This window comes from Nannospalax galili, unplaced genomic scaffold, assembly GCF_000622305.1.
Source record: "Nannospalax galili isolate Female #2095 unplaced genomic scaffold, S.galili_v1.0 scaffold452, whole genome shotgun sequence".
Lineage (NCBI taxonomy): Eukaryota > Metazoa > Chordata > Mammalia > Rodentia > Spalacidae > Nannospalax > Nannospalax galili.
This window is the reverse complement of record NW_008333659.1, coordinates 1,516,180-1,538,751: the sequence shown is the minus strand read 5'-3', so window position 1 is coordinate 1,538,751 and position 22,572 is coordinate 1,516,180. Positions and strand designations below refer to the sequence as shown.

Below are 22,572 nucleotides of genomic sequence, written 5' to 3'. Positions count from 1 at the left end.
TGTATTTAGGAAAGGGTTCTGTGTCTGACCCACCTTCACTTCAGCCTTTTGGAGAATTTTAGTACATGTGTGTTTCTTGTTATCCCTGAGCTTGCTTCTTAAATGTTTATTAAAGAGACAAAAGAGAAGAAGGAAAATAATTGAATTTTTTTTAGTCAACTAAAGAATTTCTTGAAGTGTTGCTTTAAAAGGTACCCTAAGAAAGCAGGTTGTTGAGACACTTTATCTTTGAATTCTATTTTCACTTGACTCACTCCAAATTAAAATCCTATTCATTGCCCGTATCATGACAAACATTTTCATTCACAGCAGCCTGAAGATTGAAAAATCTTATGTTTGTGTCTTTGACTTGCTTTTTAGAACTCTTTCAAGATCTAAGTCAGTTACAAGAAACATGGCTTGCAGAAGGTAAGGCAAAAAATTGCTCTAAAGGGGGAAAAGCAACTCTAGAAAGGGGGGTGGTAGTGTCCTGAACTTTCTGTGTTAATGTTCAGCCCAATTAATTGAGCTCTAAAAGAGCCACCTCATGTGTCATGCATACATTAGAGCCTCTGATGAGTTTGTCTTTGGGGACTCTGGGGCTGCACTACCCAGTGTCATCACAAATTACCAGGAGAAATTGCTTCCAGCTCACAATCACATCTGCTTTTGGCAAGAACTAATGCACCAAGACTTCAAGTTCTAAGCCTCTGTTCAGATTTTAATTGCAATTGATCAGGTTTATATTATTGTACCTCGAGAGACCTCCTAGAGCCAGAACCGGCTGGCTGGCTTGCTGTTTCCTTTAGAGCAGCGCATATCATTATTTGGTGTTCTGGTGGAGGACTTTTCTCATGGCAGAAATTAGTTTCTCTGGGTTCATCAGGACGGGATGCTTCAAGATTTAAGTGCTAGTGTCTTCTTTCCACCTTGTTCACAACACAGAACATTAGGTGTGTATTTAATACTTAGGAAATCTATGGTTTTAAAATAAGTCTTTTGGGGAATTTGAAGATTTTATGAATGTTTTTGTGTGTTACTATGCATGTGATATTTGTTGAAATTTGACTTTTGCTGTTTTGTGACTTTTATTAGGATTGACTATAGAGACATTTTAAGTGTTTTTGGATTTTTTTGACAAAATTTCATGCTGCGATCTATCTTTTTCTGTGTGCAACTTTGTTTATAAGATCAATGAGATTTTACTTTAGTATCACATCTCAGATATGCCTAGGGGGGAAGGATTTGTGTTAACATCTACAATTTGAAATTTTCCTTTTGAAATTGGCATATGATATGTGAAATTTTAATTTTTATGATGTGTTTTTATGGAAAATAAGAGTAGGTCAATGATATTTAAGCATTTAGTATGATTGTGTTATTTTCATCTTCACTTTCTGTGGGGAATCTGTAATTTTGACACTGATTTTTCAAGATGGTTAAAAGTAGAGAGAGGCTTTCAGAATAGAATCCAAGCTCTACAGGGCTACTTTGAGGAAAACTGCTGTTTTATCCGGAGGTCTTGTAAGCAGTTCATCAAGTTGCTGTTAACGTGTAAATAAGTTTCTTTGTTTTGCTGATATTCTAGTTCTTCAAAAAGCTTTGCAATTTTTATGAATCATCTACGTTAAATAGCTCTTAATTATCCTTTGAAAGGCTGATTGTATTTATGTTAATGAATGGTAAGTATTAGAGATAGTTCTGTTTATATTTAAAGATCATTTTTGCTTGCCTCTAAATGAAACTTAAATGTAATAGGTTACTTAGTATTGCAACATAAGCCATCTATTTAAACAATTTTTCAGGGGAAATTTGCAGAGGCTCTTGGATTAGCTTATATCAGCTTTGTCAAGTTGAAGGTTGTGAGGAATTTTGTTTATGGGAGAATTTATGTATCTAAAATAAGTTAAAATACTTACCTTAATTGTTGTTGTAGGTTTGTTGGTTCTAAAGATGTTTAAATATGTTTGATTCCAAGTCAGTACACTGGCTGGCAGGTTTTGAATATGCACAGCAACTCTGTTTCTAGAATTCTAAAATGTGAAATCCGGGACAGACTTTGACCATTTTATAATCAGTTTCAGTACATTTTCTTTCTTGTTTTTTCACTTCTCACTTGCTTTGTGTCTTATAGCTCAGATAAGAATTTGAAATGGTTTATCCGAGTTTATCTTTTGAAATAGTATGGAATATTCTTACCTACGATTATTAACATACCCGAAAATCATATCTGAAGGCTAAGTTTTACATAAAATAAACTTCTAATGTATTTGGGGGAAATAGCTTCTAATGTATTTGGGGGAACGTAGCCTTTTACTTAGAATAGGATTCATAAGCTTAATTAAATTCAGGAATTAATTTTGAGTGCTTTATTGAATACCCAGGTGTGCTACTATTTACAAACTTCATTTTAGAATCATTTAAACATCTCCAAAATAGTTTACATTAATTTATCCGTCATGATGCAAGCAAAAACTTATTAATGTCATAGAAAACCTAATAGAAGTTTTCAAACATGTTAATACACTACACCTTCATTTTTGTTCTTAGCAAATTAAGAATAATTATTATTTTGCACAGATATTTTGCCTGACTTATCTGATGTCTTGAGCAATTTTAGCTAAGAAGAAAATTTCCAAATTGCTCTACTTAATGTGTTGCTGGTTTTGTCCATTTGTGTCCTTCTGGACAGTCAGAAACTAAACGTTGTTAAACTGACAAACTGTTTTTACTGTTTACATATTCTTCTTCATAATGCTCCCAAGCCAAGAAAATGATCATGGAATTTTAAGACATCTTGACCTTTTGAAGAGAGATCATTCACAATTAATCAAGTTTCTTCCATGAATTAGAATCTCTCTGGGAAGCTAAACAGGTCTAAATATTTGACTAGATTTACGAATCATGTTAGTTACAATGTGTCATATTATAATCATGTTTTAAAAAATGTATCAAAGTCCCTAAATACTTGAGAAATGGTACATCTTAAAATTTTAGTTTGTTTCTCCTGTAAAAATTTTTATAAATAATAACATGTATAGCATACAGATCAGCCATGAGTAAATTATTATGGATTATGAAATAAGTCTTATCTCTAAAGAGCAGTTGGAATAGATACGGGAGGACTACTGGAGGTGGGGATAGAGTCAGTGCTTTCAATCCAGTAAAGCCCTCTTTAAAAATATAATTGGCATTCTTCCCTGAAAATTTATCTCCCTACAGAGATCTAAAACATGTTTATAGGATGTAACCTCACATTAGCACCACTTTCCAACTACTAATGCTGCAATTTAAAGGAATGTAGCAAATATACTACAACTTCAAATAATCAGTTTCTGAAGATTGAAGAACTAACATTTTCAATGACCACAGTAGCAATTCAAAGTAATACATATTATGCTTATTTTAAATATTACCGTAGCTATATTATATTGAAACTTCACTCTGTATAATTTTTATTGATCTGTTGTCTTTTGAATTAGATTGCTCCTGACATTCAGTAGAATTATTTGATCCCTTAAAATGATGAGTTCAAATACCATTCCTATCAACATCATAGAAACTTTTGCTCTTAACAGGTTTTGAGTAGTTTAGTAAGTGGTATCCAAAAACCTCTTGTGTGGGAGAGAAGAGAATGTAAGAAACTGTGTCAAGAAAGGATTGCATTCTTCTAAACTTACCTATCAGAGTTTGCCTACTGATACAACTTATTTCTCATGTAAAACATGATTTCTTTTGTCTTATTTTGTGATGGGTCTGGGTGTCTTGAAATTCTCTTTCATGAATAAGCTTGAGGAAAAAGGCTTAGGTGATGATTCATGACCATCAGGGTAACATTATTCAGAAGTTTCATGATGGTGCCACAAAAATGCCTTCGAAGTTTTGCCTCCAAGTACAACCTTTCTTCACCAAACTTTATTATCACCTCATAGGAGGATTTTTAACTTTGGTTTTATGCATCCCTCAAATAATGGTCAGATTGCCTAAGAGGTAATGATGTTGTTCTTCCTCAGTTTGCTTCAAAGAATGATACCAAATTTATACTCCAAATCATTTTTTATGATGTTTCTTGAATAATGTGAGCTATTGTTCACAACCTGAGGCATCAGCTGTACACAGAACTTGTGAGGCATTCATTTTTGTTGTTCAAAAATTTTATATTTTAAAAAAGGGAACTCAACATTAATTTTGTTTGTGTAGTTTTGGTTTTTTGCCTGTTTGGTGCAGTTTTAGAAGTGACATTATGTGTTTTGCATGAAAGAGGAATTGAGAATTCAGCATTAAAGAAGTCCATACAATTTTTGAAAATTGAGTCAATTGATTCATTTTGTGTGTGTGTGTGTGTGTGTGTGTGTGTGTCAGGGTGCTAGCACTTACCGTCCCTCTTTGTATTGAATCAAGAGGCACTGTAGACCATAAAAGACTTCATATTTAGTCTTAATTTAAGAGTAGCAGATACAACAAATATATTTTATTTAAAACATTTATTGGAGGTGTATAAATGTTTTTCATTTATAATGTATTTAAAAAAGAAGATATTTTAGTGTAGTGTAGTTTTTCTAGAAGGTGTTGGTAAATATTAGTGAAATACTGAACTTTTCTAGTTGAGTTCCAGAAGGCCTGTACTATCCTGCATTTCATAGAGTACCTTTATTCCTTTGACTTGTGTACAATCTTGTAATTAATAATAATAATAGTAATGATAGCATCAGGCCACTGTAGTATTAGAGAAAAAAAAATCTGCCTACAAACAGCAGGTAGTTGGCTCTGAGCTTCCCTTTTAAGTTTTCAAATAACTGCAGGTCAGTATAGTAAGGAATTGAAGCCAATTTGAGATCTTCCTGTTTTCTTGCTTTTAGAGCATATGTAAGGAGTGTGTCAAGTGTCAAAGGCGGTTCTGTCTAGGGAAGTTCCCCGCTTCTGCTACAATATGTTTATATTTCTGCACTAATTAATGCTTTTACATGGGTACAGTCATTTTCATGTTAAAACCGGATGTAGTATAAAACTAGGCTTAGTGTACTCCTGGTTATTTGTTCCATGCCCTGAAGCCTCATTTTAGGATTAAAAGGAAAACCATTGTGCAAGTGTTGATTTTCTTGTTTTACTTTTATTTAAAATAAAACTTAAATTTCATTAGAGAAATTTGTTTTGAGCTTTTTGATTCAAAGCTACAAATCTCAGCAATAATCCATTATATTTTAAAACCTGAATGATAGAGAAGGAGAAAAGGATGTTTTAAATTTTTTATTATTATTAGTGTTTTGGTGTTGGGGAATCAAACTTAGGGTTCTCACGTTCTATGAAAGTGCTCAACCATTTAGGTGAACCTAGTCTTTTAATGGCCTTCCTTCCTTCCTTCCTTCCTTCCTTCCTTCCTTCCTTCCTTCCTTCCTTCCTTCCTTCCCTCCCAGCCTTCCTCCTTCCTTCCCTGCCTTTGTCCCTTTCTCCTTCGCTCTTTTCCCCTCTCTTTCCCTCCTCCTCTCTTTTCCTCTCTCTTTTCCTCCTTTGCTTCCTTTCTTTCCTTCTTTCCATTTTGTCTTATTTTCTACTTTCTTTAGTTTTGTAAATTCAGGCTTCTGGAGCAAATTACCCTGTAAAATATGATGGATTGAATATGTCTCTCTCTGTCTCTCTCTGTCTCTCTCTCTCTCTCTCTCTCTCTCTCTTCCCTATCTATCTATATGCCATTTATTTTAGTTTGTTTCTTAATTAGATCTGAGCTCTATTTGAGACTGAGCAATGAAATTGGTGTTTTTATCCTGCAAGCTCCAGCTCACTTGCATTAACTCTCTGGAAGGGTATGACATGAAAGGATTGCGGTTGGGCCACATGGTTCCTGCTGGACTGTGTTTTTGTGAATGGAGGCAGAACTCCAGTTCTCCTTGCTTGTCTTGAGGAATTGCTGAGGAGATCAGCTGTCTCATTCACCGGCAGAAAGAATGACTCATACATCTTCCGCCTTGTTTGGCTCCAGGTCATTGTTACAGTGGATGGAACTGGTTTTAATTAAATATTAACCCCTTTTATACTTGACATTTGTTTCATTTGTGGTTTTTCCTCTTTTTCTTTCTTGACTTTGAGAAAATCCAACTGGCAGCTGGTTTGTAAGAATAACTGCTTTTATTTATTTTTTTAAAATATAGAATAAATACCATTTTTGAGTAATGAATACTGTTTTATTTAAATGTTAAAAATAGGTATAACGTAAAAGCAAGCTCTATTGAACTTGCCCCTCTGAACGGCAGTGTTAGTTAAGAAAAGATGTTGAAGTTAATAAATGAGAGTTGATGATTCTGTGACGTTTAGGTCTTGATTAATATTTTTATGAATTTTTTCCCATAGTATTGCTATGTAGTAAATAGACAACAAACAAGGTAAAGCAGATAGCTAAAAGTGCAGACACCCTTTTAGAACTCAGATCCTGAGACTTGATGGCAACTCATCTATTAATGTGCACTGAACTGATAGATTTGCTCCAGCCATTACCAATAAAATCTGCATTCTTAATCTTCCTGAAAGTCTTTTATTGGTCTTTTGGTATATATTTTTTCTTCTCCATTCTTCCTCTTCTTCCTCTTTAAGTACATAGTGTAGAGAAACATTTCCATTCCCCAAACATGCTCATTCCAAACACAGTATAGAATAAGTAGTAATATAATGAAAAAAAAAATTTTTTTTTAGATTGGCCTGAGTTGTTAATTTTCAACTTTGGAGTTGGTATGGCTTACTACAAATTTTCAGGCAACTGTAGTTTGCTCCTCCATAGAATTCTCATGAATAAGAAGAATTTTTTGAAAAGAGGAAATGCATGATACAAGTGTGGCAATACTGTGTCATATTTTCCTTGCCCAGATCCAACTTATGTTTTCAGTTAAATGCTTTCCTTTTACTCCAGTTTGAAATTAGAGGTAGACTTAAGTCTTTGTCTATTTAAGTAACTTGCTGCTTCATTTGGTCTATTCAGTGTCTTAAGATTAGCTTCTGTGAAAATGTGAGTCATATGTTTTTTGTTAAAATTCTGTAATATGTTCAAGCGTAAGTGTGAAGTATTTATTCAGTATGGTAAAAAGTTAGAACAGAAATAGCAGTCTTTATCCTTATTCTTTCTACAAATTGTTAGGGTGCAGCTATTTTCTCTATATCTGTGAGGTGTAACTTCTAGATTCATTTGCCCCTACAGTGTTCCCCTCTTCCCCACACATATGCCAACACCCAGTCAGTATACTGCACACTCACCAGGGGCATTCTTACTGCTGGGAACTGCAACTGTCTTATGATACTAAGGAAATAAAAATCTAGCCCTTAGGATCTTCATACCAGCATATTCAGTCACAGAAACTCACTACCTATTTTTAACCATTCCTGTAAATGAGCATTACATTTTTATTAGATTCTTGTAAATGGTGGGGTGAGTTTTTTTTTTTTTTTTTTGCTTTGCTTTGTTTTGTTTTGGAGACAGGAGCAAATTTGTTCAAGGCTAGCCTTGAACTATTGATCCTCCTGCCTCTACTTCCCTAGTGCTAGAATTACAGACTGCCACTTTGGAATAAACTTTGACTCTTTCAAAGCACCTTTTGAACCACAATAGTTATATCTGCTTAGATCTTAATTTAGGGGGAAAACTAAAACATGGCTATAATAAAAAATTCAGAATTTAATTATTTGCTTGCTATTATTAAATATGCATTAAAGACACTGGTAATTATTTTTGATGTAAAGACATTTTAAAGCACATTTCCTCATGTGTAATTTATCAATCTGAAAAGACAGTCAAGCCTACTACAATGTCAAAAATGCAGTATCAATAGCTAAGAGAATGCTAATGTATATATTTTTTTCTGCCTCCAGTAGAATTTGTTAGTAGTAAAAATATAAAAACACTAAACTTCCCATTGTAATGATTGTGATATATTTTTTTGGTTTGTGTGACTTTAAAGAAAAGGGTTTCTGGTAGAGTAGTGAGAAAGAAGGGACCATCTGAACAGCTGACATCGTGTGTAAAACAAAACCCTTATATTATTAAACTGGGGTTTAAATGGAGTCTAAAGAGTTAAGTAACTTACTCAGAGTTACACAGCTAGCAAGTCAGAAATCTGTAAAAAAATCTGTTTGTCTAACTGGAAAGGTGTTTCATGTAACATAAGATATTTATTAGTGGAGTATGAAGAAGAAAGTTCCTCCGACACAGGCCTGTCAGGAGGTACCTGTCATGACTGAAGATCATTGATTTTTAAATTTTAATTCGACGATAGGGAGTGGTGGGTCTTTAATAAAGTTAAGTATTGGCATGCAGAGAAAGTTGTTAGAGAACAACTGAATGTCCAACTGCAAATATTTTGATAGCTGGCAAGACTATCCTGGGATAGTTATGTTCTTAACTATTGTAACACAAGTTTTATTCTCTCAGATATTGCTGTTTACAAAGAATAACAAAGATAAACTAAGAAAAACAAAAACTTCTATTGATGCTGTATTCCTTTTTTTATATAAACTTACTTCCTAAAAAATTCCTTTTGGTATGGATTTTTTTCTTTACTCATTCAATTATTAGCCTGAAACATTTCAACAGGCTGTTTATTACTGTAGTTGTTGTTTGTAGTTTGAGACAGGCTCTCACTCTCTAGCCTAGGCTGGATTACAGCTCACTATGTGCTTCATGCTGGCCTCAAGTATTGATGAGCCTTATGCTTCAGCCTTCCAGATGCTGTTATTACAGGCTTGAGCCACCATTCCCAGAGAAGACTATTTATTTTAATCACCATTCCCCACACAGAATAAGTTCATTAACAGAATTGATTGACATCTATTTTAATATGACTTTATTGGATAAAAAGCTACAGTAGTTACAATATTAGTAAAGTAATACTAGCTAATGAGATCATAGCAAAAGTTAATTAGGATAATAGTTCATTGTATGTTTACCAAGTTAAAAGTAACCTAAATTCTGTCTTATGAAGTTTGCTTATGCAAAAGTATGAATATTTATGAACGTTTGAAAACTCAGCAACATTTTATCTGTTTGGAATAGATTATTTCTGTGTCTACGTCAAATATACTAAAAACATTCTTGGGAAAACAATGAACTTGTGTTTGATTATTGCCTAATGCATTAAGTCCTTGCAATTCAATATTTTTCCTTTACTAAAAATAGGGAAGTCATTTGACATTAAGAGGATGAAATGGTGATATTCTTTTTTTCAGTGCTGAATAGTAGCCAGAAAAATATTTTGTGTATAAAGATGGCATTTGTCTTCTTGTTTATTTTTATTATTATGAAGATGATTGTTGCAATATATTACTTTGTTACATGTTGCCCAAATCAATGACAGTTCTTTTATTTTTAACACTTTTAGCATACTTTGATCAACTTTAGGGAAAATGTTTTTAATTATGGTAGTCTAGTTTACAAGAGACAGAATGCACCAAAAGGCGCCATTTCTAAAAAGGTGGGGGGATGTGTGTGATCGCTCTGCATCACTTGTTCATCGAGATGGGCTTCGTAAATACTGTCACTGACTGTGAGTGAGCCGAAGTGCCTTTAGCTCATCTTTTGTAAAATGAACCCCTGCAGGAAACAGAAAGTCTGTACCTTCTTTTATTTTGCATCTCTTTTATTTCCTCCTGGCAGATGAATTCGGAGGGGGTACACCTACCACCATGACATTTCTGACACATTTTTCCAGTGACATCAATGATCCTTTTAGTTTCTTTCCCAAGCACTTCTGTTAGGACCATTTTAAATAGGAGCTTATTGGCCAATAATTGTAGGTCTGAGCTCCACCTAAAAAGACCTTGCTTGACACATCTAACTTGACATTCCGAATTCTTTGGCATTTCCTCTCATTTTTTATTAATTGTTTTCTTCTTCTTCAGCTCAGGTACCGGACAATGATGAGCAGTTTGTGCCAGACTATCAGGCCGAAAGTTGTAAGTACAGCATAACTTACCTCTTGTGCTTTCCTCTGTGTGTCTTGTTTCTTTCATTTTTACCCCCTCTTTGGTTGCTTTCTACTTCTAGTGTCCTTCCTTGCCAGTGTTGTTTTTGGCTTATAGCCATGAGGTGCTTTTATTCGTCAGGTTGTGACATCAGGAGAATTCCCTGCAGGATCTGAACAAAACTTCCAGTGGTGGGCAAGGAAAGCTGAACTGTTGAAATGCTTGGCTCTGCTCTCCATATTTAGTGCATTTCCTTGGGGAGGAAACAAGGTGTGAGCCCTGAGTGTGCAAGTAGTGTTTACTTCCATTTTGCCAATGCATTCACAAGGAAAAGCCTGGATGCTGATGGGAGGCAGAGTTAAACCTCATGTGGGATTAGTTATCAAGTAACTTGTAAAAGACACTGGACCAAACCGTCCTTGCTTGTATTGTTTTTACATTTGAGAACCATCACCTGTTCTGATTTAAGGTTTAGCCTGAAGTTTTCAGCTTCCCAACTGCAGTATCACAAGTGGAAGTTGCCGTTGGCTTCTTTCTGCGTCCCCTCTGTATTCCTTTAGCTGAGGCTGGCTCTAGGGCCTGACTGTCAGAGAATGCGGGAAGAATGATTAATGGATGCTTGCCCTCCCTTAATTGCAGAGTGAGCATTTTGCCTGCACAAACATAGTTGCCCTAGGGTTTACTGCTGATATTTATACTTCACCATTCTAGCGACTGACTGAAGGTACTGAACCATGAAGAAAATCCTAAGGAAAGGCATAATCACTCCTTATCCCTGGGGGACATGTTCCGACATAGCCTGTGGATGCATGATTCTGTGATGGTTTTGAATCATGGACCCTGAAGGTTCTGTTCTCTTACTGTACATACATATCCATGATAAAGTTTAATTTATTAGTTAGGCACAGGAAAAGATTGACAGTGATGATAATAAAATAGAACAATTATAACAATGTTATATCATAAAGGTTATTTAAAAATTATGAATTATTTCTAGAGTTTTCCTTTAAATATTTCTAGATTGTGGTTGACAGCAGATAACTAAAACTGTAGAAAGTGAAACTACCCATAAGTGGGATCAACTGTTCATGCCATGTTATGAAACTGGCCTCATATATTTTTGCACTTTCGAGGCCATTTAAAGCTTTAACCTGCCTTTTTTTTTCCAGACTGTTGATAGAATCAGATGAAACTGTGTCAACAGTTCTAAGAGATGCTTAATCCCTTACACCTTATCAAACGTACATTGTAGACCTTAATCTCACAAATACTTAATTACTTCAAGTAATGTGTTTGCTGGAAATGTTTTCAGTGTCTGTCATCTTAAACTTCTAGGAGTAGAGGGTAGTGAAAGGTTTCTTTTAGATTTTCTCTCACAATACAGCTAATTAAAAGATATCGTGGTAAAAATAAAATATGCACAATACAAATTTGATGCTTTTTATTCTCTTAAGCATAGAGTTCAATAGTATGAAATACATTCTCGTTGTATTATGATCAAAACAGTCCAGAATTTTCCATCAGTCCAGAAACCCTGTGTTCATAAAATAATAACTCCCCATTCCTCGCCAAACCCCTACTAACAATCATCACTATGTCAGTGTTATTTTTGATCAGAGAAGAGAATTCGGTGTGCTGTTCAGTGTCTGAGTACAAGTATTTGACATTAGTCCCCAAGAAACATATTCCTTGGTGATTTAGACCTTACAAACTGGAGGCCCTTAAAAACATCCAGAAGGACAAAGACTGAGGACGACAGCTAGACAAGGCCTGTACTTATTGATTACAGTGTGGGAAGGGAATGGTCATATTTCCAACATTTCCTTCCCTGGGGAAACTTGAATTCTTTTTCCTAAGGACTAAACCTGTCATCCAAGTGAATGAACGGCATCTCATTGAGTCATTTCACATGTGAAGAAACTAGTAACAATTCCAATACGATGCTAGATGTCAGGGTGAAACGAACTACCTGCAGGCAACATTTTTCTCCTTTTCTTGTTTGACCTCTCTATCAGTTTGAGTGTTCCATTCCTTCAAACTCTTGGTCAAAGCAATGTGACTCATTTACCTTCCTCTTTTTCCTCCTCCTATCATCTGCTTCCCTACTCACTATCCTCCCATCAAGCAGATGAAATTTGAGTGGTGGGACCAAAGAAATGAAGTTTTAATTTCACTTAAATTTGATTACTTTAAATTGAGACTCAAGTGGCTGCTGTTTACTGTTCTCGTCAACATAGTTCAGAGCAGCTCTGTCACACACAATGACTGTCACTTCCAGCCTAGGTCTTGCCCTGCTGCTCAACCTCCTCATCTGCCCCCCACTTCTGGACATTGTACTCTCTGCCATGTATTGGTGTTAAACACCATGTAAACACCAGCCCCAGCCTTCAACAGGAAGCTCACCCTCAGCAAGACCAATGTCGAAAACCTTATTTTTCCAGATTTACAGTTCTTTTATCTATCTATCATCTATCTATCTATCTATCTATCTATCTATCTATCTATCTATCTATCATCATCATCATCATCTATCTATTTATATTTTTATTTTTTGAGACAGAGTCTTGTAGATTCCAGGCTGACCTTAAGCTCATTATGCAGTCATGGATGACTTTGAATTTCTGATTTTTCCTCTGCCTCCCAAATGCTAGGATTGCAGACCTCTGCTGCCTCACCTGGCTGTCACCAAATGCTTTTCTTTGAGTCTGTTGTTTTCTTTCTAAGTTACTAACATTCCAATCCATGCTGAAAATCTGCTTATGCTTCTTCTGTTCCTTCAGTTCACACAAACCTCCGTTTAGGCTGTGGAGTCTACCTTTCCCAAACACCTCAGTTTTTCATTAATTTTGTTCCATCCCTGTCCCACTGCGTCAGCTCACACCTTCATGTTGCATCAGTTGAGCATCAGAATCAGCTTTGTGGTTGCTTTTCTTGCCCGTGCTTTCCTCTCCTTCCAGACTGCCTTTTGCAACATCCTGACATAGTTATCTGGCCTTGTTAATTTTCTCCTTATATATCCAGCAGGACAAAGTCTTCCTGCTTGGGTTCTACAGAAAATTGTTCTGTAACTCAGGCTTTGATTGTCTTTCAACTCAAGCTTTTAACTCTTGCTCCTTTAGTACGCTGGCCTGGAACTCACTATATAGACCAGATTGGCCTGAACTCAAAAACTCACAGTGATCCACCTGCTTCTGTCTCCCTAGTGCTGGGATTAAAGGCATGAGCCACCATGCCCGGCTTCACTCACTGTTTTCAAACCTCATTTTGTTTTAAAAGATTTTACTTCTGTGAGCTTTTGCTTGTCTTATCCTTGGCTTAGACTTCACCTTATTCACATCTTTCTTGGCCGTTTTTGCCAGCATACATTACAGTTAGTTAGAATCTACAGCACTTGTGTCTTGTATGTATTGTGCTTGAGTATTTTAGATACATGTCAGTGTTTGATAAGATTGTGAGCTTCTTAAGGATTAGAGGCATGTAATGTTCTGCATGCCCGGCATGTCACAGATGCGTGATAAGTAAAATGGTTATCCTATCCTTTTAATTTTAATTTAATTAATGAACATTGACAGGATAACAAGGCCTTGGAACTTGTAAATGAAACATCTTTAGAAAAGAAACCTATCAACAAAGGCTAAACAAAAATCTAAATAGTCTAGTAAAACTAAAGGTGCGGCATAATGCATTCCAAAGATTCAACGACATAAAACACTTGTGTAGCTGATGCTGTTTATCTGGCACCAAAGAGGGACTAAGAGAAGAGTCTGACAAGAGGAGAGAACATGAGTTTAGAGACAAGGAAGGATTTCTGCATGGCCAGGGTCCTTAGATGTGGAATGGAGCGGTCATAGGGTTATAGTGCCCTTACAGATGCTTGACTCTTGTCTGTCTGGGGACATTTAGTGAGCTGGAAGTTTGCTGGTTAGCTTTAGATGTCAACTTGACAAACCTGGGTAGAGGGAGCCTCAACTGGGGAATTGCCTCCATTGGACTGGTTTGTGGTCATATCTGTGGGAGTTTTCTTGATTGTTGAGTCATGTGGGAGGGTCCAGCCCACGGTGGGTGGTGCCACCCCTGGGCAGGTTGTTCCGTTTGGTATTAGAAAGTAGGTTGAGCGCAGGTCAGGGGAGCAAGCCAGTAATTATGCATCTTTCCTCCATGGCCTGTGCTCCAGCTCCTGCCTCCAGGTTCCTGCCCTGAGTTCTTACCTTGAGCTCCCTGATGAACTGTGACCGGGAGATGTAAGACAAATAAACCCTTTCCTCCCCAAGTTGATATTGATCAGGGTGTTTTATCACAGCAATGAGAGACTAGAACAAGCAAGATCCTATTTCTAGGAAAAGAAAGAAACGCCTCCACCTCCATGTGGCCTGTCTATGATTTCTACATTTATAAACTGTACAGGACTACTTTTTCAAGTGAACAGAACTGTATTTCTTTACATATCCCCCTGAAATAAGAGGTTTCTTCTTTGTTTTCAAATCTTCAGTCCTTTGGTAAAACAAGATTATCAAAACAAACAAAATTTTATCCAACACTTAATCATAGTATCATACCTTTATCAGACTGACGTGTCTAGATACATATACATGATTAGAGAATAAGGTATTCAAAAATTGTGGAAACAAGTAAAATTATAACACTTGAGAACTTTCTAAAAATTTCCTGAGTACTCCTTATATTTATTGATGAAATATCTGAATTAGGAATCTGGAACTCAATGTTAACTATTGCTGGATAGCTTTTGAAAGATGATACATTTTGAAGCATTTTTGCTTTTGAAAGACAATACATTTTGAAGCAAACAGAGACATTAAAAACAAATAAAGCACCATTTGTGGTGGTAGCCATCAGTAGGGTATCCTAACAAAGTGTAGGCAGGAGGATCATGGGTTTGAGGCTAGCCAGTGCTATACTTTACTCCTTTAAAAACAAACAAATAAAAACAAATAACTTTCTACTAATTCATGCCAGGAAACCAATGGTTTGTAAACAGTGTTTTGTACTAATACCTTTTTCATAACTTAGACACTTTGGTGAAACACACTGTTACTTTAATGTATCTCCTCAGAAAAGAGATTTTAAAACAAAGATGTGGTTGACAAGATGGCTCAGCAGATAAAGGCACTTGCTGTCAAGCTTGGCCTGATTTCAGCACCCAGGAACCACATGTGTACCATGGGAAGTGCATAATCATGTGGGACACACACACACACACACACACACACACACACATACACACACACACTCATGTACACATACACACAAAAGAAATATAACAAAAATTTAAAATACATAGAGGGTCATATCTTTCTGAATTACATACAAATTTGATTTGTGTATGAATTTTTCATAAATATGCATTTAAAATTATGTAATAAAATATTAAATCATATATATATTTATATTTTATTTATTATTTTTATTTTATGTGTATGACTGTATTGCCTGAATGTATATGAATGCATCCGTGTCGTGCAATGCTGCGGAGGTCAGAGAGGGCTTCGGATTCCCCTGGAGCTGGAGTTAAGGACAGTTCGTAGCTGCCATGTGGGTGCTGGGAATTGAACCCGGTGCTCTGCAGGAGCAGTCAGTGCTCTTAACCGCTGAGCCATCTCTCCAGCATTTTAAATTTTGTCATTATGCGAGTCTTTTAAAATCTACCCTTCATTTCATTCATTTAAAATTATGTACTCTTCTCACAACCACTTTGTTTCCACTTGCTTGCATTAGTTCATGTCAGTCTTTTGTCTGTACTGATTCACAGATGGATGATATTCACCTTCACATTTCACATTCTCCCAGGACATTCCCAGGAGTATATACAGTCAGGGTTATGCAGCATTCACAAGACCAATCCTTACCACTCTACCGATTTTTTTTGTTGTTTAATATTTTATTATTTTTATTTTATGTGTATGCGTGTATTGCCTGCATATAGTTAAGTGCACCAGTGTCGTGCAATGGACAAGATGATTTATTTTGTTCACGGTTTGAGAAGACATAGTCTATCCTGGCGGGGAAGGTGTGGTGGGAGGAGCAGGAAGCTGCTTGATCAGCTCTGGGCCAAACAAGAAACAGAGGGAGGTAAGTGCTTGCTCTGCTCTCTTCAAGCTTCCTCTTGTTTCCCCTTTTTTTTTTTTTTTTTTTTTTTTTTTTTTTTTTTTTTTTTTTTTTTTTAGTTGGGGTTTGAGACAGGTCTTTATGTTGCCTATGCTGGTCTTGAACTTGTCACCTTGAACTCCTAATCTCCCTGCTTCCACCTCCCAAAGGTTGGGAGCACAGGCTTTAACTGCCATGCCTAATTCTAGATTTTGTCTTTTGCCTGTTAAGATAGATAGAGAGATAATCATTGCGTAGGAGTTTTAATTATTTTACCAATAGTAACCAGCCATGTAGTATGTAGCCCAGAAGTCATTTGGGAAGCTTGTTCAAATGTAACACCATGTTTCCTACCTTGGGAGAGATAGGAAAGTGTAGAATTAGCTTTTAGAGTCTCTAAGGTGCTGTTAGGTGATTCTGATGTAGGCCTACCATGGACCATAAGGTTAGACATTTTGCCTATCCTGAAGTCGGGAATATCAGTCTTTCCCAATTAAGCGGATGAGCCCTGCTCTTCTGTTGGTGTGCTTACAAATTATTACATACCAGAACAACCAGTTTCTGACAGTTTGGGTGTGTGTGTGGGGGGGGGATTCAAAGAACAGTTTCACTGAAGAGATTTGGGGCTGTGCATCTATTTAGTGTAAATAATGTATTGTCCTCTTATGTAAGTGTACTAGGGATCATAACAAAGCCTATATAAAATATTTTAAAATAGTTTCATTCTAAAAATATTCTTTGCTAGACTAAATGTATGACATCCAATTCTAAAGCCTACTTTCTACTGATTTTTCTCTTAATTTCCCCTTCAGAGTCATTGCTGACTGTTCTTCTCCATCATTCTGGAATCAGCCCCAGGATAAAAACCTAAAGTAGTAAGCTGTGAAAGTTCTCAGTTCTGGTTAGAGAGAAACAAGGTATTGCTGGCCCCACCCGGTTCTGAGTTTTTCTGGCAGGGATTTCTGTCCATAGAAGTCTAGTCTGCTATTGGTGCAGATGTGTCCATGTTGGTCTCCACTGACAGCCCCACACACTTTGAACAAGGCAAAATACTTAGCTTGGTGATTGGTTATTTCACAAGAAATGCATTTTCAAATCACAGTAGCTATCTAATGACAAGTTTATGGACACGGTACCCTGAGTGAGCCCAATCTTACCTCTCAGAAGTTAAGCTAAGTGGGGCCTGGTTAATACTTGGATGGGAGAAATACAATGACAAGCTCCACCTTGCAAGAATTTTTGTTTTAGGTAATTGAGGAATCCATTAGGTCCAGCAGAAGAAACAGAACTAAGCCATTCACCTTGATGTTACTTTGTTTGCTTTCCTGTGGGATACAAGCTGAATAACTTTTCAGGCACAGGCCATATTTTGATCCCATGATACCTTTTCTACTCTTGAGGAAAAGAGAAATGGTAGCATCTAAGCGTGGAGACCTGCATGGTTGAATTTCAAAGTCAACTTTAGAAAAAAACATGACTGATGGGTAGATAATATGTAAGTAGAATTGCAATAAAGGACTAAATAGCTAGAGATATAAAATTGATTTACTCTTAATTTTATTTTTTTAAATGTTTTATTTATTATTTTTATTTGTATGAGTGATTGCCTGTATATATGTAAGTGCACCCATGTAGTTCAATGTCCACGGAAGTCAGAGGAAGGCATCAGATACCCTGGAACTGGAGTTATGGACAGTTGATGGCCGCCATGTGGGTGCTGGGAACCAAACCCGGGTCCTCTGCAAGAGCAGCCTTGCTCTTAATCCCTGAGTCATCTCTCCAGTCCATACTTTTAATTTTAATGATTTTTTTTAGCATAGCTTTATATGATTTTATGTTTGTTCTTATGGAGATAGTTAGGTCAAACTTAACGGCAAGATGAAAATGAAAAAAAGAAAGCAAGACTGTAAAGCCAACAAAACTGAAGTTGTTTTTCCATTATAGCTAAAAGCTGAAAGTATTTATTTCAACCCAAATTTTAAGCTTTTTCTGTCCTTTTTTTTTTAAATTTTTTATTTTTTTATTTTTTGGCCTTGGTGTCACAACATGTCCTGGAAATTGACTTCTAAAATGTGTTCAGAGGAAATATAGCAACAAATATTTTCCACTTATCCTTCCTATAATTAGTAACAAATTATTTTAAGAAAAGTGATCTGTGCCATCTTTGGTTGAAGTTCATTCAGTATTAAATGAATATGTTGTGACAGAGTAACTGGACTTAATAGGAAAGTGAACCAAGTGATGCTTGTTAGGGAGAAAACATCTAGGTAGAGGATGAGGGGAGAAAATTATTTGCAGAATGAAATATTAAATTATTTGTTCCAATGCCTTATTAGGTACACACACGCACACACACACACACACACACACACACACACACACACACACACACACACACACACACTTCTATATGATGCTACTCACAATTTTGTCTGTTGTACGACATTTATTAGTGTTTGGAAAAAAGCCGAAATAGTCATAATTCTGGGTAAATATTTCATAAAATCCATAAATTGGAAGAAATCTGTGCTAAACTACGACACGAACAGGTAATATTATATTTTTGGTGTTTGTTAGGGACTTTTATTTGCATTCAAAACACACCTATTTAAGATTGGTACATGTCTGTTATTGAATTTTTAAAAAAAATTTTTTTAATGAGAGTTTGTGCTGTCTCACTAAATAAGAATGTGGGATGGTGTTGATGTTGCTTTTTAAAATCTAATGAATCGTATCCCTACAAGCACTGCCTTCATTTGACAATAGCTAAGGGTGATGGTGACTCTAGAACTCAGTTATTGACAAAATATCATGAATGGCTGGATGAAAAATCCTGGTGAACTTTCAAACAGGAAAACACACTTTGGTGCAATGGCTTTGTATGCAAACTTTGAACTATTATTTAAAGCCAGGATTAGCACCAAAGCCTTTATCCTGTAGATGCTGCATTAGACTTTTTAGACATGTATTTCAGAGTTGCCTCTAATGATTACTTTTACAGTCCTGTTGAGAATGATTTTGGATCCTGTAGAAAAGTTTTTTTCTCTCTTACATTGCAGAAGAATGTTGTATTTAGTTTTTTTTTTTTTTTTTCTGCTGATGATTGAGCATAGGGCTTTGTACATGCTAAGTCTTCCACTAAACTATAGCCCAGAGTCTGTCCTCATATTTCTGTTAGTCATGTTGGGATGCTTGTTTTCTTACAAATGACACCCATGTGTACAGTGTTTCATCTGTGATTTTCAATGAAACAATTCTTATATTCCCAATTAAACATTTAAACCTTTTTTTTTTTTTTTTTTCTTTTTTGAGACAGGTTCTCATGTATCCCAGGCTTTCTTTACACTTGCTATGTTGGAAATAACCTTGAATTTCTGATCCTGCTGCCTCCACCTCTTATGTGCTAGTTCTAGAATTAAAGATGTGCATCAGTATGCTGAGCTTTACATGATGATGCTGGGAATTGCTCTGATGCATGCTAGGCGAGTAGTCTGCCAACTGAGCTATATGCTTCCCATCTCATGAAATTTTACTTTTACTCATTACTGAGTACAAGTTGCATAGTTGTAATCTATACAGATACTCAGTAGGTTTATAAGACTGCAAGTTTACTAATTCTGCAGATATGCTTTGAGGCCTTATTATGTGCCTGGCCCATTGTAGGCCGAACACTGATGACATGGTGGTGAACTAACCACACAATTAAGGAACTTCTGTTCTTTCTGCATCTGATAGATTACCTTGCATTCACTCCATTCCCAGTTAGGTGAAGTCATGGGAGGAAGGGAGGAGGTAGTGTTTATGGGAAACTATTACGTATTCACATTTTGATCTAGTACATTCTGCAGAAAAATGTACTTATGTCTCCTCTCTTTTAATTTTTCATGTATTTCCACAAAGTACACTCTGTGCAACGGTATAGTCACAGGGTCTCCTAGTGGATAACTCCTTGTGAGTGTCTTTTGTCCAATATCTATCAACAACTATCCTGTTGCTGTTTGTTGTTTGCTTCTTCAGTGCTGAGGATCTAACCTGAATCTTCTGCCTGCCATGTGGAAGTCACATGCTCTCCCATGTGCTGCACTTCCAGATCTATTTATATGAGGTTAATTATTACTATGTATAGAACTTTCTGTGTTTATGCTTTGAGATCATAGTTGTTCTTTAAGATCCAGTCCAATGTCACTTGTTTTTAATGGTCTTAGAAATAGTGACTTCTATGTGCTAAAGTATGCTTTATATATATATATCCCATATTTACTCCTGTTTCAATTGGCTTCTAGTGATGGATCATATCTTACTTGTCTTTGCGCTACATGACATAAGGATTCACTGAAGATTGAATTGAATTGAACTGAACTGAACTGAATTGAATTGAATTGAATTGAATTGAATTGAATTGAATTGAATTGAATAAATGGCTTCTTGGGTAGTTGGATTTTTTTTTTTTTCTTTTTTAACATTCATGCACAGGTGGCTTTAGTTGTTTTAAACCACATGCAAATATCTGCTTTTATTTTCCACTGCTTCATTTTTCTTTGAGGGATAATGGGATGCTGTTTGCACTTATGTAACATTAGAATTAAACACTAGTTATCAGATTAGAGCTCTCTAATACATATTATTTGATTCTCTTATCTCATAATACATTTCTCAGAAATTTCTATTTAGCACAAAGACTCTGAAGTAATTTGGTATTGTTGTAATTTTATTTAAAGAAAAATTCAGGGCAAAAATTAGTCAAATAAGTAAGCCATGTTATGAGTAAAATTGGGTTGCTCTGCTGTTTTAGCCCACAGGTTCTTAGTCTGTAGCCATTTTCATTCTGGGAGAGCCAGCCCTTAGATTACCTACAGAATTTCAAAAACTGTTTCTACCTTGGGAAAACCCAAACCAAGTATGTATGGTTAAGAATATGAAAGTTGTTCAGTGTTGGAGCAACCTGTATGAGGCCCTGTGTTTGATCTTCAGCAACACACACACACACACACACACACACACACACACCACACCAAAAATAACATGTACATGGTTAATAAAGACTGTCTATACAAGGCAGTGAAACTTTTGACAGTTCTTCTCATTAAGACTGATGGCTTAATGGAGACTTAGTAGAGACAAAGAGAATCTTCTAGCAGGTGTCAGTCCCAAGAAAGAAGGCCCCTGAGCTCAATTGGGCTTAACTGTACAAACAAGCTGGGAGGTTTGGTGTTTGGAAACATTAGTTGTCATGTGGAAAGCACAGATTACCTTTCTCTGCCACAAAGATTTTCTTTTGTTTATTAAAATTTGAGAGATACTTTTGATGACTCTGTGTATTTGCATGTTGCTCATGGGCAAGTTTTGGTTTCTGAAATGTTTCAGGCATGGCATATTCTGACTAGGAGGAACAATGTGGGCAATGGAAATAGAAGCAGCAGCAGCATCACAGAGGCATTAGAAATAGTGCTAGTAAGCACCAGCTTGCATCCTCCTTGCTCTGGAAGCTGAGGCAGGAGGATCATGAGTTCAAGGCCGGTGTAGTTTTTTAAAAAATATTTTATTTCTCATTTTTATTTTATTTTATAAGTATGAATGCAGTGCCTGAATGTATATAAGTGGACCCATGTCATGCAGTGCCTATGGAGGTCAGAAGAAGGTGTCGGATCTCCTAGAACTGGAGTTACGGATGGTTGTTAGCTGCCATGTGGGTGCTGGGAACCGAACCCAGGTCTTCTGCAAGAGCAACCAATGCTCCAAATAGATGAGCCATCTCTCTAGCCCCGGCTAGTGTGGGCTTTATGCAAGACCCTATGTCAGAGAAAATAATCAGTCAAACAAACACAACAAAAACAATGAAAGTGAAAGAGTGGGGAGGGAGGGAAGGAAGGAAAGAGAACTCAGAAGGACCGCTTTCGAATTGATAGCACTTACAGAGCTCACAGGGTGTAGCAAATAGTCTTCATGGAAGTCTGGGACTTTGTTTGAGAAGATATTACAACTTAATTGTGTCAACATTTTAAAATTAATGGTGAAATACTGAAATCTAAAAAAGTTACTGGTAACTCTGGTTTTTAAAGAAGGATTGCAAATCCATAGCTGTGCATTTGGGAAACAGCAAATAAAAATAGCACCTCAGTAAACTTTCCCTTATTAGTGGCTTTTTTTCTGTATCAGATTGCCTGTGATATTGGCATAAGATATGCATTTATCAGCCATTTTTTAAAAAGTTACTTTTATACTTATTTTATATAAACACAAATATCTAATTGTTGGATGAAGGAATGAAAATTAATTCATTACATCTTTATGCCAGGCTTTTTACTTGGCTTCTTCAATTATACTATATCTACATGTAACTTTTAGTTTACTAGTATTTAGGTTGTTCGCATTAGTTAAAATCGAAATCTATTAAGCCATGCAAAATTCTGGATAAATTCTGACTAGAAGCATGCACCCCCTTTTCTCTACTTTTTGCCTTGAACTTTTCAATACTGACATTTAGTTTTAAAGCACAAGATGCTGTTCTTAGAATTCCCTCCAGCTGAAGACTTGCCAGGAAAAGTTCTATCA

General features: G+C 36.1%; 1 protein-coding gene across 7 annotated transcripts in view; it reads left to right on the top strand.

The window, feature by feature from the left end:
* The window catches only part of Etv1 (ETS variant 1), a 97,940-nt gene that overhangs the window by 2,979 nt on the left and 72,389 nt on the right, over nucleotides 1–22,572 (top strand). For 6 of the 7 annotated variants that reach the window (XM_008828352.3, XM_008828351.3, XM_029561225.1 and 3 more), the window contains 2 exons: nucleotides 361–408; nucleotides 9,856–9,909. In XM_008828352.3, coding sequence (XP_008826574.1) covers nucleotides 361–408; nucleotides 9,856–9,909 — 102 coding nt within the window. Of the gene's footprint in view, nucleotides 1–360; nucleotides 409–637; nucleotides 933–9,855; nucleotides 9,910–22,572 lie in introns of those variants that run through there. The other variant, XM_008828354.3, reaches the window with a different exon arrangement.